This window comes from Lissotriton helveticus, chromosome 5_1 (genome assembly GCF_964261635.1).
Source record: "Lissotriton helveticus chromosome 5_1, aLisHel1.1, whole genome shotgun sequence".
Classification (NCBI taxonomy): Eukaryota; Metazoa; Chordata; class Amphibia; order Caudata; family Salamandridae; genus Lissotriton; species Lissotriton helveticus.
Genome location: NC_136065.1, coordinates 1,956,000,978 through 1,956,017,845, shown reverse-complemented (window position 1 = coordinate 1,956,017,845; position 16,868 = coordinate 1,956,000,978). Strand labels below are relative to the sequence as shown.

General features: G+C 46.1%; 1 protein-coding gene across 1 annotated transcript in view; it reads right to left on the bottom strand.

The window, feature by feature from the left end:
• Positions 1–16,868, bottom strand: part of PSMB3 (proteasome 20S subunit beta 3) — a 55,898-nt gene that overhangs the window by 19,127 nt on the left and 19,903 nt on the right. The window contains exons 2-3 of the mRNA XM_078645620.1: positions 3,117–3,301; positions 1,835–1,942 (exon numbers count right to left, since the gene is read on the bottom strand). Of these exons, the coding sequence (XP_078501746.1) occupies positions 1,835–1,942; positions 3,117–3,301 (293 nt within the window). The remainder of the gene's footprint in view (positions 1–1,834; positions 1,943–3,116; positions 3,302–16,868) is intronic.

The following is a 16,868-nucleotide window of genomic DNA, read 5'->3' as shown; positions in this document are numbered from 1 at the left end:
ATTTATGGGCATTTGACACTACTAGAGAATCTAGAGGAGCTGCCCTTGGATATTAGGCTGGATCATTTGGAGCTGGTTTATATTTTTTTTATCAACCCTGGGGTTGAGAACTCTAGCCCTGACAGGGTCTTTAAACACATCAGGGACATGTTTAATCATATCTTTTAACATAGGTAAAGTATTTGTTGACTTTTGTGATTGTGTAAAAGTCTCAAAAAAAAAGAATCTTCCTCCAAAGGGTCAGAGTGTAATTCTACCCCATGGTATTTGGCTGCTCTATTTAGAAGTTGCACAAAATCTATGTTGTCGTCTGGAGGGGATGGTGTAGATGGATATGCGTCTGGCTTAGGTATATCGGGGATATTATTATTATCGCCCCACGGGTCAGGCGGTGGGATACTGTGGATATCATCATTATCATCACCTATTGTCTTTTTTTGGCACAGGCGACTTTGGTTCTGAGTGGTGCTTTAGTTTAGGCTATGTAGCTTTAGGAGGGGTCTCTGTCTCCTTATGCTTTGATGGAGTTTGGAGTCCGAAATCTTTTTCGGCTCTGAAGATTTATGGACTTTTTTCGGTTCCATGGGCTTGTCCTCTGTGTGTTTTGGAGCCGAAGTGCTCGGCATCAAAGCAGTCTTAGGTGTCGATAGAACAGGGCGTGACACTGTCTCTGGTTTCGTCTTTGGTTTCGGTGCCGGAGATAGTTTTTCAGTAGCGCTATGTGGCTGGCTCGATCCTAAGCCGCCGGAAGGCTTGTCTCTGGACTTCGGGGCGGGGCATCTGAAGTATTATCGCGAAGGTGTCAACGGAGTCTTCTATTTAGTTTTAGATCGGGCAGGGGTCTGGATCTGGGTACTCATGATCCGTTGACCTGGATGGACCGTCTGATCCTCAGCATCTGATTTGTCGGCCTCTACGACGCCGATGTCTTCATCCTCCTGGAACATCGGGGCCTGCATCGAAGAGGTCATCTGGCGCGGAGGTAGTTGATTGAGACATTACGTGACATCAAGCCCAGCGATCACGTGTCATTTTCTTTGATACGAAGAAGTACAGGCCTTGCAGTCTTTGTCCTCGTGTTCTGGAGAGAGGCAAAGGTTACAGATCTTGTGGAGATCAGTGTGTGGGAATTTGGCACCACACGAGGCATTTTTTAAATGGAGTTCTTTCCATTGACTACAGGGCTTGATAGCGCAGATAAGCCCAAAGGCCCACGTCGATGACCGGAACAGAAGTTCTTGATGAATGTTTGGGCTGCACGTCGAAGGGGAACGCAATCGAAACAATACCGTCGAGCAGTGAGGAATTGCGGGTCGAAGGGGGAATCGAGTACAGCACCGACCCGGAGTGCAACAATTTAAATCCAAACCCAATGGCAGAAAAAAACAATCTGAGGATGGAGTCGATGCCCATGCGCACTATCGTCCTAAGGAGGAGTAACCTATCTCGTGACTACAAAGAACTTCTTAGAATACAATAACAAAGTGCAAACATCCGAGCCGAACACCAGATGGCGATCTATGCAAAAGTGCATATTCTGCAGCTCATATGCCTCGAACAGGCTGTTTCCAATGACTGAGCCCTTATAAGATACTAATTAAATGTTGTACTGGAATACTCAGAGGAGGGATCCAGACATTCCCAAAGATGGAAGAGCAAAGTCTCATGCCTACAAAGCAGTCGAACCAATATAAATCTTAGCTTTGACTAGAAATGGAAACCCAAACTGAAAGAAAAAAATAGAAAATGCTGTAGCAAGACATTGCAAAGCCCATTTGTAGTAGAGTGAAAAAAACTCAGATGCTGAGAAATCCTCTTCTACAGTCAAACTTACCGCTTCTCATACAGAAGGTTGGAAACCAGGCTCATGAATGTCTTAGGCTTGATCTGACGGCCTTCCTTTAGTTCGTAGAGATTTAGCCGGAATTTCAAACGCTGGGACCTATAAATAGAGACAAACTCAGTCTATTACATTTTTCATCAAATATCAGTAGAATAACTGACCCAGAGACCACATTGCAGAGGTAAATAGAATTGAAATTGTTCTTCCTGCTTTTCCCTCAACATTAATCTTCATCCTGAACCACTCCAGTGACACCGGTCGTACTGTTTTCAACGCTGTGCTGTATAGAAGAGCCCTAGACACCTTCCTTCTCTTGTTGTGGTGCATTATGCCATCAGCTGTGTTAAAGACCCTTCTGTAGTGCAGAACCATAAGGAGAACTATGGTCAAACCCCTGCAGTTATAGAGGACATTCCCCAATTTATTGGTCAAACCACTGATGTGGCGCAGGATCCCAATGACGCTGCAAATTCCACAGTTATGTAAATAAACTCAGACAGTTTGCCAATTTCACAGCTGTAGTACTGAATCCATGGGAACTGTGCTATTATGCTTATAAAACTATTGATGCACTGGGCCTCACAGACACAACGTCGATCCCATGTTATGCTACATTAACCAAGCAAATGCTCAAGTCCAACCCTCTTCTGCGACATAAGATTGCCAATGGTCAATACATGCTAACCCATGAAATGACAGATTTAGCAATGCAGATTATTGTGCTCTGGAAGAGGGTCGCCGAGAATCCGGGTACGGTACTGGATTTCTACTGTTTATTTGTTTCCAAAATCATGATAAAAGTAGAGGAAGTCACTGAGTCTGTTCTATCCGCACCCAAGTGTTAATTTGTTAGGCAAGGATTACAGATTCTAACTGTTGATTCTCAAATGGGAAGGCATTTCAACAGCAATTTGTAACGCCACTATACCACCAGTTCTCACTATTGTTATGAGCACAGTTTCAAATGATACTCTCCATTCAGTACACCATGCCAACGTTTTCTTCAAATTAAGTGCTGAGAACTTAAGTGGCCAAAATTACTGACACCGAAAATTACGAAATATGGTTAAACAGACTTAAAAACAATGCTCCCAATGGCACTCACACAACAGGTACCCACTTAATCATACTTCTTGTCTCATACATTTCAGAAACACTAGTGCACGGTTTTCTCCATATGAAATGCACACATTTTCCACAATTTGAAGAGATGCAGCAAATGTCACTGAGCACCTTTTTCAATGGAATATAAATCCTTAGAGCCTAAACTTACACTGTCAAGACGTCCGTTGCCAATCCTGCTAGTCCAATATATAGTCGCTCTCCCATTGGAAAGATCTTCTGAAAATCAGTGGTCACCATCTGGGCTTGGACTCCAAACCGTCTGTCGGCTGCGATGGCAACACAGTTCTTTCCTCTCATGGCCATGACGGCCCCTCCGTTATATGACATAATAGACTACAAAGAGAACAAATGGAGATTGAATCTCAGTGCAAAATCACCTACTCCTATTAAAAAGTCAAAAGGGAAAAATATTGTTTTTTGCATTGCACCCAAAGGTCACTTGACTGCACAGCATTCAGCTCTACTAAGTAGGTCAAAGGCAGTTGCTACAATACAATATCACGAACCATTAATCTCCCACACCTAGAGGTTTAAAGGCCCAAGTTAAAAAGATAAGCATTCATTTTTACGTTGAGCTGAAACAGAGCATGTGTGGTCTCTTCGAAACACGTTGTATATACTTTGTGGGCTTACACCCAGCCCATTGTATTCATTTCTTTCTTTCAGTGTCCTTTAAAAATCCTTGCTTCGAATGGGTTAATTTTTTCAATTTATCTATCCTTTTTGTAGTTTGTTCACTCCATGTAGCAGCGCCCCAATACTTGTAGACTTTTACTTGTCGTATTTTAGTTACTGCCACTGGCAGTTTTCTTTCACGTTTTTTGTCCTTCCAGCTCCTAGGTATACTTTATCGAACCTTCCCACCAAACTGCGACCTCTATATTGTATATCTCGTGTTTAGCAATTGTTTTTTACTTTTTCATCTAGTTTAACCTTTATCCTATGTGGACTGCTTATTTTTTAATCAACTTTCTGTACTTATACACACTGTACCTGTATTTAAACACCTTTCTGTTACAATTGTAAAGCGCTCTGATACCTCTGGGTCCAGCCAGCGCTATATAAAACCTCTAAATTAAAATAAAATAAAACACAAGCATTCATGTTTTGAGTCGCTATGAACTTTTCAGTTAACAGGGCTAGTCTTATCTCGTCACATTTGCGGCTCATTTAAAGACCTTGATCTAATGTGAGACTGTTTTCATGAGTCCACCAGTTATCTTTTGACCATTTGCCCAGGTATAATTACAACTTGTGATGCCAGGGGTTTGCATCACACCAAACATTTTTAATATAACCCAAGTTGTTAAAAAGGTTTTTGCATCATCTGTCCTGTAGGGTTGTAGTGCATTGGCAATTTTTCTCTTGTTCCTGTTTATTTTTTAATGTTACAGATGTTAGATGTTTTGAAAGTGTACCAAACAGATATGCGAGCGCTTGCCTAAATGCACCCCTGCGTGTACTGTTGGCAGTTTATAAGTTGCATGCGTCGCTTCGCTTCTGAAAATGATTTTAACATCTTGAAAGTGTCTTGCTGCTTTGCTTGGTAAATAATGATTTAAATCAAAAACATGGTGTCCTTGAGGTTTTTTTTGTTTGACGTAGTATTTATGATAATCTCTTTCAAGCAATGGCAATGTAAAGGCTGGCATCAAAATCAACATCACACAGCACCAATCAAAACAATGTGAAAAGACTGGAGCGCACACAAAAACAGGCGCATTCGTGCATAAGCAGCCTTCACGTTTGCAGATACACACTGCTTCTTGCTTTCAAATAAGGGAGACTGGACAATGCAATTTAAATGATGCTAACGAGCAGGGTTTGCTTACATTACTTAATAGATTAAAGCTCAGCTTAACCTATGATTCACTTTTTTTCAAACAGTTCAACAAGTTTCATGTGAGCAGTTGACAACAGCTCTGTGTTTTTACTCGTTGTGAGCTTTTCTTCAAACTGGGCTGTAATTCAAAGACTTAGATTAAATGTTAGACTAGGTTTCCCAGAGGGCACCTGTTCCTTTCGACTATCCGCCTGGTGTAATTACAGCGTCTGATGCCAGGGGGTTATCGCTGAAAACGTTTTAAGTTGTTAAAAAGGTTTTGCATCTTCTCATATATTGTGTTTTACTACATTAGCATTGCCAATTGTTTCCTTGTTCCGGTTCCATTTTTTAATGTTAAAGATGTTACATGTTTTGAAAGTGAACCAACTGGTCATGTGTGCGCTTGCTTAGGTGCACACCTGTGCGTCCTGTGAGCAGGTAATAGGTATTATGCATCGCTTCTGAAAATGATTTTAACATCCTAGTACGGGAATGAAAATATATTGTTTTGGGGATGTTCCATTAAGCGCTTGCACACTTATTAAGCATTACCGTTCACCACCCCCACCCGATTTCCAAAGAAACTAGCTTACCTATAGGCGAGACCTATTAGCTTTGCTAATGCTTGTTATTTTTAAGACACGGTTGATGGTTCCAGTGCAGCTATGTTTGTACAATCTGGAAATGCAGTGCAAGTCTACAGCAGGTGGGATTCCACAAGGGTGTTGGCACTAGATTTACGTCCTGGTGCCATCTCAGAATGGTGTGGTGTGTGAAAAACAGAAATAGTTGTTCTCTCATCTGTTCCTAGCTGGGAGCAGACAATTTTTGAATAGCCAAATTTTGAGTGCCCTCTTGCTTGCCAGTTGCATAGTAGGACCATATGGTGAAAGGGTATAGAGTGCGCTTGTGCACAAACCACATACTGGCAGTTTTAACTCGGCCTTTCTTCCTTCTGGACCTCATTGTTAGTGCTCCAACTTATTACTGTTTCATAATAGTTCAGCCACAGCAACAGATATGTTGCACTTTGAGCACACTAATTCATCTGAAGCACCAGCAGACTACTGAGCATCACAATCTGGAAGCTGATCTTCTTTATAACAGCTGTGATCTGCTAGGTAAAAGAAAGATCTCAATTGAAGCAGTTGCTGAGACGTATTGTTAACTTTTCAAGCAGTGCTGGGACAATTCACACTTCATTTGGCCTTTCCAACTGAACAAAGGCAGCGAATGTGAGCCCTAATAGCAGATTTGTAGCTTTAGACCCCTTCAGACCCATACTTGTTTTAATCTTGAAGTAGATGTGTTAACCTTTCACTAATCGTGTTCCAATATACTGGGCTAATGTCCAATCGTGTTCCAATATACTGGGCTAATGTCCATTCAAAGTTAAAACTGCTTATGTCGGAGGTATATTTGAAAACAAATTATGTTACACGATCACTTCTGCCTCCAAAATATTGTGAAAAGCAGAGGATGTGGTGGAATAGATTCTGACCTATAGTCTCCGGTACAGAATGGAGAAGCAGATCCGCCGTAGGACTATTTTTGTGAACATTAGCCTACTTTTATCAGGATATCCAATATGATCTCATGGAGGGCTCTATTTATGCTTTGATGACTCAAGGAGGATTAGCACATTCACTGGCCTATAGAAGTGCATTTTTTTTTTTTACTGCTGAGAACGAGAGACTTTACATTCCTTGATTCTAATTCGCAGCAGGAAATTTGAAATATGGCAGTAGTTACCAAGATGTTTGGGAGCTGCTGTCTGCTTCTTTAATACTAGGTTGTTTTTGCAGACTTTGACGCCCGTGGAACCATGCCTCACTCTTCGGATGTGTTTAAGGCTTACTTGATATTTGGACCAAGAGAAACAATGCAATGAATATAAGTGAGACATCTGTATTGTATGCGCTGCAGAAGAGATCAGCCCTCCATGCTCCAACGGCCCCATGAACTGCTTCATGGAATAGACAGTGCTCATCCCACATATTGCATGGGCCATTCTCTAGATGTGGTAGGATTTAGTGGGGAGGGCATGGAGCTTATCGATTTATATTTATTTATTTAATTGGATGATTCCCCAAAGCACAAAGGACGAAGCAAGAGCTGAATTAAAGGTTCCCAAGCTTTCATGGTCAGTCAGGTTTTGAGATCCTTCCTGAAAACTGAACATCTGTGAATAATTTTGTAGTCACAGCTAAGCTGACAAGTTACACGTTTTGGAAACGGCACAGAAGACCAGCTGAAGGCACACTGGAGTAGGTAAAGCTTGACTTTTAGAAGGTAAATTGCATTTAACTGACTTTCTTTTACAATATCCGATTAGGAGGACTGCAAGGTTCAAGATATATACTTGGAAGACTTTGAGAGAAGGGATTAGGGTGGAAGCTGCCAGGTTAACACTCCAAGAAGAGAGTTGTATTCAGATTTCTTTATTTTATTTTTTTAGAATCAGTTTAATATTCGTTCAACCAGAAGATACGGAGTCCTTATGCTGAAGACAGGGATAAACATTCACTACCTGTACATCTGAAATAGACATGCTGAAAGAGCCTAATCACCCAGATCAGTAAGATGCAGTTCCATCACATGTAGTTACATTGGGCTACCTCGTTCAATGATAATCATAGAACAACAAGGAGAGAATTAGGAAGAGAGGGAAACACAGAAAGAAAAAGGAGTGGGAGAAAGGCCGACACCACAATACACAGGCTCATGAATCTATGCCTGGTAGGGATAAGTGACATACCCTGAGCATAGCATCTACCAGCAGGTAGCCGTCTTGTAGTCGCCTTCAATTGGCATAGGTCGTCAAAGGGGGATGCACGAGGAGGAGCTTCGCGCGCATCCGAGATGGCCGCGTGAGCACAGGGCTCCCGAGGACCCTCGCTGCCTCCCGCATTTATCCTGTACAATATCCTGATTTAATGGAAGATCATTGAAGACACAACCTGGCTGACCTACTAGCAGGTTTTTGGGTCGAAATCGGATGCAGAGTCCCCGAGCTTTGCCGTCTTGAACTTTGGCGGCCTGCTCCATGGAGCAGCCTGGACCTGGAGTGATGGCGGTGCCCGGGTCGTAATTTAACAACGGCTTGCGGGGATCGGACCACAGCCTCACTTCACTTTCGGTTTCGTTTCTCCAGCGCACTGCCTCATATATGCGGTGTGTCTGTTGATCGGACGAGCCCCGATGCCAGCTCATTGAGTTTCGAGCGGGCGGCTATTTGGCTGTGGTTTCCACTTGGCTCAACTTTGCCTCCTGTGTTCCCGTTTGTGAATTCAAAGGAGCCATTTGGACCAGATCCCAAGCCTCCCTCCGGGGCACCCGACTTGCCATGACGGGCAAACCTGAGGGTGAGAAACGGAAGCTCAAGACCACCGTCCGTGGAGGTGCTACCCAGACGAACGTCATGGATCGCTACACACTTTCTAAAGGATCCCCTGGTGGCGCACCTAAGACCCGGGAGGAGGTTGTCGACGATCCTGCTGTGTTGGCGGACTTAACACTACAAGACGTGATGGGCGCCATTGCTGGCATTCAGTCTTCTATTGGCCAACAGTATGAAGCCTTGACCCTGAAGTTGGACACTGTGGCTATCGATGTCAACCTCATTCGCACTGACTTGGCCAAGACGAATGAGAAAGTGAAGTCATTAGACCTGAAGACATCCAGCCTTACCACGGACGTGTCCGACTTGCAAACAGAAGTGCACAATCTTCGATCTGCTAATGACTTTTTTGCTCGTCGCTTGGAGGATTTTGAAGGCCGTGCACGGCGCAATAACGTGCGTATTATTGGGGTCCCGGAAGAATCTAGTCCACTCGCCATTGATCTTCGAGTTGAGGACCTCATTCTTAATCATCTGGCACCAAAGGGCCTGAGCAAATTCTTTGCCATTGAACGTGCGCACAGAGTGCCAGGGGGACAGGCGAAGCCCGGTTTTCCCCCCCGTCCGATTATTGCACGGATCTTCAACTTTAGAGATCGCGCCGCCATTTTGCAGGCGGCACGGACAAACGGCCCTACGCAGTTCGAGAATGCTGCTGTGAATTTTTATCCAGATTTCTCTCAATCAGTCCAGAAACAACGTATGGGATTTCAAGGTGTGAAACGTTGACTAAGAGACATGGAATTAAAATATGCTATGTTGTTCCCGGCCCGACTGCGTGTTGAATATGACAATCAGACTTTTTTCTTTGTCAGGCCTGAGGAAGTGAGTGATTGGTTGGGCACTTTGCCGACTCTCCGCGCTGGCCAGGAACATGCTGGTGGTGCGGAAGGGGGACTGACGGACCAAGAATGATTATGGTGCCTGTGTCCGGATCAATTTTCAGCGTGATCAGCCGGAGTTCACAGACCTATTTTGATCATTCCGTTTGTATCCTCGGAGGTAGCGGGGATGGCGGGACCCGTTCCTCCTCTGGGGTTTTCTTTGTGTAGATTAGTTTATGTTTGTAATTGCTAGGGCGACAGGCACACTGCAAATTGGGGTGGCTTTTGAGTCGGTGCAGGGTGGGGGGGGAGTGATGAGTTCTGGGATTGTTTGTTTTTTCTTTCTCAAGGCAAGGTACTTTCATTATCTTTGACACTGGTTTGATGCTCGTTTTGCGATGGAAGTTCATTTTGGACTTGGATGGGGGGTAGGGGGTTGAAGGTATTATGCTGGAATGTGAATGGGTTGGGTGATCGCATAAAGAGAGGGGTGGTCATGCAGCTGTTGCGGCGCCTTTCGCCTGATGTCGTTCTGTTACAAGAGACTCACTTGATAGGAAACACTTGTCACGCTCTTAATAGAAGGGGTTATCGTCTTGCTGCCCATTCTGGTTTTACATCTAGTTCTAGAGGAGTGGGTATTCTGCTTAGGGTTTCCCTCCCCCTCGAAGTTGATGATGTGATCCTCGATGCCAGGGGTCGATATGTTGCACTTGTCGGGCGGTGGGAGGGAAAGCCAATCTCGTTGGTGTCAGTTTATGTCCCCCGGGCTTGCAATCCACGACATTCATGGACCTGGGGCGGATGGTGCTGGGTCTCCCTGAGGGTGTTTTGATACTGGGTGGTGATTTTAACTCCGTCATTTCTGGCAGGACAGACCGCTATCTCCCCTTCTCCCCCCCCCCCCCCCCCCCCCGAGATCTTCCTGCTGCGCAGTCCTGGTTGAGCGACTTCCTGGAAACTTTGGGCCTCAGACTGCTGGAGACTAATGCATCCAGAGCAAACACAGTTTACTTTTCACTCGGGAGCTCATGGCAGTCTTTCTAGATTAGATTATATCCTGATACCGGCGGCACTGTCCCCCTCGATTGGAGAGATTAGACACCTGGCCCGGGGCATATCGGATCATTCCCCTATTTGGTTTCATTTCAATCTTAGCATCGGGGCCGAAGGCAGGGTGGCTCCGATTAACCCATGGTATCTCCTCAACCCCAAGACACGCGCTGAATTGATTAAATCATTTGATCTGTATTTTAATGAAAATGTTGGTTTTGTGTCCTCTCCTGTCTGGTTGTGGGAAGCTTTTAAGACTGTGATCAGGGGACAGGCATTGTCTTTGGTGGGGTGTGCCAAGAAATGTAAAAACAAGGCGATTGTTCAGCTCGAAACTGAAATCACAGACCTGGAGACTGCATTGGAGCACGGGGTGTCTCGAGAAGCGTTACATGTCCTCCACCTTAAACAATTAGAATACAAAACTTGGGTTACTGATGCCGCAAAGACGATGAGTAGGGAACAGCAGGGACGGCTCTATGATGTGGGTGATAAAGCAGGAAAATTGATTGCCTGGCTGGACAGAAGGGAGAGAGTGAATCGAGTGGTTCCGGTGATTGTGACATGTGATGGTGTGGGTGTAACTGATCCTGTTGGCATTGTTGACTGCTTTGCTAATTATTTTCGAAAGGTCTATACCCCGGTGTCCGACAGGCCTGAAGAGGATTCGCACTTGTTGCTTCGGGATATAGCGCTACCCTGTTTGTCAGAATCAGAGCATGATTGCTTGGATGCCACGCCCTCGGTGGATGAGGAGGCTCTCGCGCTGCGCTCCCTTCGCTCCGGCAAGGCTCTGGGTCCCAATGGAACTGTATAAGTTACGCCCTGATACTTTGGCTCCCCATCTCCGTGCTATGTTTCTGGCTGCGCGAGATAATGGTTCCCTCCCCAGAGATCAGCGTCTTGCGACCATTGTGGTGATCCATAAGGAGGGTAAACCACGAGATCGCTGCTCGTCTTATAGACCCATTTCGCTTTTGAATGCGGAACCTAAGATCCTCGCCAAATTGCTTGCTAATCGTCTGCTTACGGTTATTGGCGACCTGATTCATCCGGATCAATCGGGTTTTATCCCGAACCGTAACACGGCATTAAATTTGCGACGTCTGCATGGTGTTCTCGCGAGGGCCCCGACGCTGCGTGAACCGGCCATCTTGGCGTCCTTGGACGCCACGATGGCCTTCGATACAATCGAGTGGTCTTATCTCTGGGCGGTACTCGCCAAGTTTGGATTCGGCGCCGGTTTTATCGGTTGGGTCAAACTCCTGTATAAAACTCTGCTAGCCCAGGTGGTGGTTAATGGCCGCGTCTCCGTGCCTTTTACTCTCGGTAGGGGCACACGACAGGGTTGTCCGTTGTCCCCACTCCTTTTTGCTTTGGCGTTGGAACCTCTTGCCGCCTGGCTATGGTGGGAACCCTCGATGAAGGGTATACGCTGGACGCCGGAATTTGAGGATCGCATTTCCTTCTACGCGGATGATATTTTATTGTACCTTACCTCAAAAATCGCTCAATGTGTTGTTTGACGTACTTACCTCCTTCGGGAAGAACTCGGGCCTCATCATTAATTGGTCGAAATCCTACATTTATGTACTGGCGGGTGATGTCCCGCGTTTGCCACGGGGCTGTCCCATCCAGTTGTCGCAGTCTGGTTTTAAGTACCTGGGTGTGTTTATCTCCACGGAACCGGTGGTTCGCTACAAGCGTAATTTGCTCCCCCCACTCCAGCGGTTGCGCTCCGATGTAGCGTGTTGGCGTAAATTACCGTTGTCTCCCCTAGGGCGTGCGGCCCTTTTTAAGATGATGTCCTTACCTCGGTTCCTATATGCCCTCCAGAATAGTTTTGATGTTATCCCGTCGTCATATTTTCGGGAAGTAGAATCGTTGCAGAGGCAACTAATATGGGACAGACGTTCGCGCATAGCTCTTCCGAAATTGACACTCCCCTGGTATAGCGCTCCCGGATATTCGTAGGTATTACTGGGCTTCCCACCTTGCTGCTATCAACCACGGGATGTATGGCCCGGCGTTGAATCCAGCATTTGCAATGGACAAGTGGCTGCTCCCGGGTCGTGATTATTATAGGGCACTTTACTTGGGACCCTCCCGTTCACAACTCACGGGACCTACCGCTATTGCTGTGCGGGTATGGCATAGCGCAACGGCGGCGATGGGCTGGAGTGATAAATTAACGGGTGCGACACCGCTCCGTGCCTCTGGCCTATGGAGGACGAAGGGATTTGATAAGTGGGACATGATCGGTATTGGTAAAGTGCGTGATCTCTGGATTAAAGGAAAGGTTAAGGTCTTCTCTGAACTGCAAATAGAATATAAGCTGAGTGATAGGGAGAGATTCCGGTACATCCAGGTGCGTCATGCTCTGAATTCTGTGTTGCCAGTGGGTAGTGCTGTTCCGGATTCCTCCCCCCTCGAAGAACGTATACTAGATGGTTATGTGCCGGATAGTACTATCTCACTGTTCTATAAGAAAATGATTAATGACCGATCAGGTCTGCTTGATCGCCTCCGTGAGGCCTGGATTGCTGATGGTATTGAACTGGATGATGAGGATTGGCAGTCCGCGATCTCCTCTCCCAAGGAGGTGGTGATTCCGGCCCGCCTCCGTCTGGTCCAACTCAAGATTCTCCACAGAATCTATGTCACTGGTCCCCGTCTAATTCATATGGGCTTCTCTACGGATGGTATGTGTCGGTGTGGTCTCCTTGGCACCTATCTCCACATTATATGGGAATGCCCTGAGGTGGTGCGATTCTGGAAACGTATACATGAGATTATGGCTGATGTCACGGGTGTTGTTATGATGCCGGAAGCCCGACAATGTTTATTGAATGTATGGGGACCGAATGACTATGACGTGTCGCAGCTTCGGTGGGTGACTTTGGCCAATATGGTTGCTAAGAGATATTGCCCAGTTGTGGGGATCCCCAAGGCCGCCTACAGTGACTGCTTGGAAAGAGAGTCTGGACTGGTGCATGTTTCGAGAGAAAACAGTATATGTTGCAAGAGGCAGGCCCAAAAAATGGGGGAAGATTTGGAATCCTTGGGAACTCATACCGTGGAGATATTTGTACACCCCCGCTCACTGCTCTCCAGAGTCCTTCCCCGTCGCCCTGACCTGTACCCCTTCCAGCTGTGTATATCGTATTGACCATGTGCAATTCTGCCTCTGCCTCCCTCCCCTCATCTATATTCACAGACTTTTCTCTCCTGCTATCATGTACCTCCCGTCCTCCTTGAGCATAGACCTCATGACTGTATTACTATTGTACTGCCTTGCTCGTTTGAGTTTTTTTTTTGTGTGTTTCAAATAATAAAAAGTTTACAAAAAAAAAAAAAAGGGGGATGCATGCGCATAGCTATTTTTCAGACCGATTTGGCAGTACCATCAGCTGGTTCGTGCAAGCGCATAAAGGCCTGGAAGGGTATTCATATATTTCTGGGACAGGAAGAGATCGGCATCAAGTCCCAGGAAGTCACCAGCTGGCTCTGGCAGTAAGTAGCATCTCTTAGCCAATCCTCCAGGCGAGGGTACGGTCGACGGCCCACGGCACATTCTCACCCTCCGCTTACCTAGGAGCAACAACAGTACAACCAGCTTACGAAATTCTGGGAGGACATCTTTGACATACAGCCATACTGGGGTAAGGGGTGTGTGGTCCAATCGCAGTCCTGGCATTTCGTCTATAGCATCTATAATGGCTTCCCAGTATCGCTGAACCCCGGGGCAGTCCCATAACGAGTGCAAGAAGATTGCACAGCGCACCTCATCCAAGAATCCCTACCTACACAGCTCTGCTGTTCGATAGAGCTTGTGCAGAAATGTAAAAGTTAATCCGTTGCAGCCTATAATTGGGCGGTAGTGTCATCGACTGAGCGCAACAGAAAGTCCATTTATCTTCTGGAATAGGCGCTCCCAGCAAGCCCTCCCATTCTGAATGGGCAGTGGGAGTTCGAACAGGTGCAGTGCGCTGCAATTCAGAATACAGTCTGGTGATCAGCTTGAGCATGGAGGGGTTCCCTAGAAAACTCTCAAGTACAGGCAATACGGGGAATGGGGCATAGGAGGTGTGCATAGCTGCCTACGCTGCTAATAGGTAAATAGAGCATGCAGGATCATCGTGTCCCCCTCCAACACTTGCTGTGGCGAGATGAACAAGCCATCTGGGAATGCTGCTTCCATGGTGCTAAGATGGAGACGTCTTAGTCTATCACTTCGCCTACATCCTAGGTGAAGGGAAACCCTGGGTGTCTTATCAATGGGACTGAAGCATCAGACAAGACATCTAGTTGTCCACGCAGCTCATGCCAGGCCCAAATTGTACACCCAATCATGTCCACCGTTGCCCACAGGCAGGACTGCGCCCTGTATAATACCATAGGGATTGGCTGTGGTGCAGCATGATCATGCTTCTGTGCTGTGGTTGCCATGAACAGTGTAGGATACAGTCACTAAAACGCAAACTATGCTTGCGCGCAGCAATAATATACATCCAAATCTGGCCCGCCCAGGCCCCCCCCACCCCGAATGTTAGGTTGAGAATCTCCCACGCAATCCTGGGCTGCCTTCCAGCCCACACCAACGTCACCAGGCTCAACCACAGTTTTCACATAAAGCTACCTGTAAGCAGGAGGGGAAGACTGATGACCAAAATAAGTTTAGGCAGTATAATCATTTTAGCAATGACTAGCCACCCTGCCTTAGAATGCGGTAGGCGCACCCAAGCAACTACTTGGCTCTTCAGCCACCCATAGTTAGATCTCCAGAGGATGGCCACCTCCTGACTTAACCATATTCTCAAATATTTTATTAGTTTCTTCGCCCAGGGAATGGAGAATTGCAAAGGGCACTCCTCTGTGGCATCTGTAAGTGGAAAAACTACAGACTTAGCCCAGATAGATATTTTGTAGTCCTTTAAATCTTATGAATTCCCTAATTAGGGTGTACAGGTTTCCAGCAGGCTGCTTTACATATAATGTGAAATTGTCAGCATACATTGAGACCAGCACCACTCGAGGGGTAAAGGCGAGGCTACGCTGAGCATGATGTTGCCCAAGACACGCTGCCAGGGGCTCCATAGCAAAGAGTATAGGGGAGAGAGGGCACCCCTGCAGAGTACCCTCGAGAGACGCAAGCGATTGGGAGACCACTCCTTTAATCCAGTGTCACGCTGTGGGACTGGCGTAAGGAAGACCAATCAATTGAACACATTTAGGGTTAATTGCCAAGCGTGGTAACAAGGCGAACAAGTACAGCCATTCAAGTGACTCACATGACTTGGTGGCATCTAGAAAAATAGCCGCCGCAATCGATGGCTCGAGTGCCTGATGAATTGCGAAAAAAAGTGCACACATTGTGTGTGGAGGCCGTCCCCGGGACAAATCCCAATTGATATGGTCATGCAATTAGAGGAAGCAGTGCGAGTAGCTGCGATGGAATTGACTTGGCCAGAATATTATTATCCACATTAATCATGGAAAGGGGCCTGTATGACTCGCAGCACTGCGGGTCCTTATTGGGCTTCAAAATAGTAACAATAAGTGCCTCTCTGAATGAATGAATAATGAATGAATATTGGCCTTATAAAGCGCAACTTTGCCCAGAGGCGTCAAGGTGCTGCTAAAGAGGGCCATCAGATGGAAATACACATAGATCTCATACAGGTGGACTGGTAAAGAGCCAGGTATTTAAAGGCTTGTGAAAGAGAGAATGAGACACCTGTCCAGAAATGTATTTATTTTATTTTAATAATTTATAAAGTGAACAAATACCCGTAGATGTCTCGGTGCTATGTGCTGAAAGGATAAGCCGGTGCGGACGAGGCCTATTGCTTGAAGAGCCACGTCTTTATTTGTTTTCTGAATAGTAGCAGTGTGGAACTAGCCTTGATCTGCAGGGGGAGAGAGTTCTACAGCTTAGATGTAGCCACTATGAAGCTTCTGTCACCCCCAATTAACCCTTTTGGTTCTGGGGACAATCAGAAGGTTGGCCTCTACTGAACGAAGAGATCTGTTGGGTGCATAAGCCAAGAAAGCTTTCTTCAGACATTCTGTTCCTGTGTTGTGAATTTCCTTATAGGCAATGGAGAGAGCCTTAAACTTTGTTCTGCTTCTTACGGGCAGCCAGTGGAGCTGTCGTACCACGTTGGAGATGGAGTGGGACTTCGGGGTACCTGTTAGCATCCTAGCGGCTGCGTTCTGTACCAGCTGCAACCTACCCAAAACCCTTTCTTGGGCATTGATCAACAGGCTATTGCAATAGTCAACCTTTGACATGACCAGGGCGCAGATTAAAGTTCTCCTGGTGCTAACTGGGATGAAGGGTAACAATTTCTTTATCATCCTTCACACATAAAAGGATGAGGATTGAAGAGGGGTTGGAGTTGCAGAGCCTAGCAGCCCTTTGCTAATGCCCAAATTGAGGGCATTACAATAGTCCAGTCTCGATAACACCAGGGTAATGACGGCCTGCTTTCGAGATGTGAGAGAGAGAAAACGAGAAATTTTCCCAAGAATCCTAATGAACCCAAAGCATGTGGACACAGTTCTATTAAGCTGGGGGCCCAAGGACAGAGAGGTGTCCTCTATAACCCCAAGATTTTTTCCTTGGGACGCTCAGCGGGGCAAGGGCCAAGCGTATCAGGACACGAAGCATTGGACCAAATATGCTGTTGGTTTCCAAAAGATCATAACCTCAGTTTTGTCCCTGTTGAGCCCGAGATAGTTCTGCATCATCCAAGAGGAAACTGCCTACATGCAGATTTTAAAATTGGTGGCAGA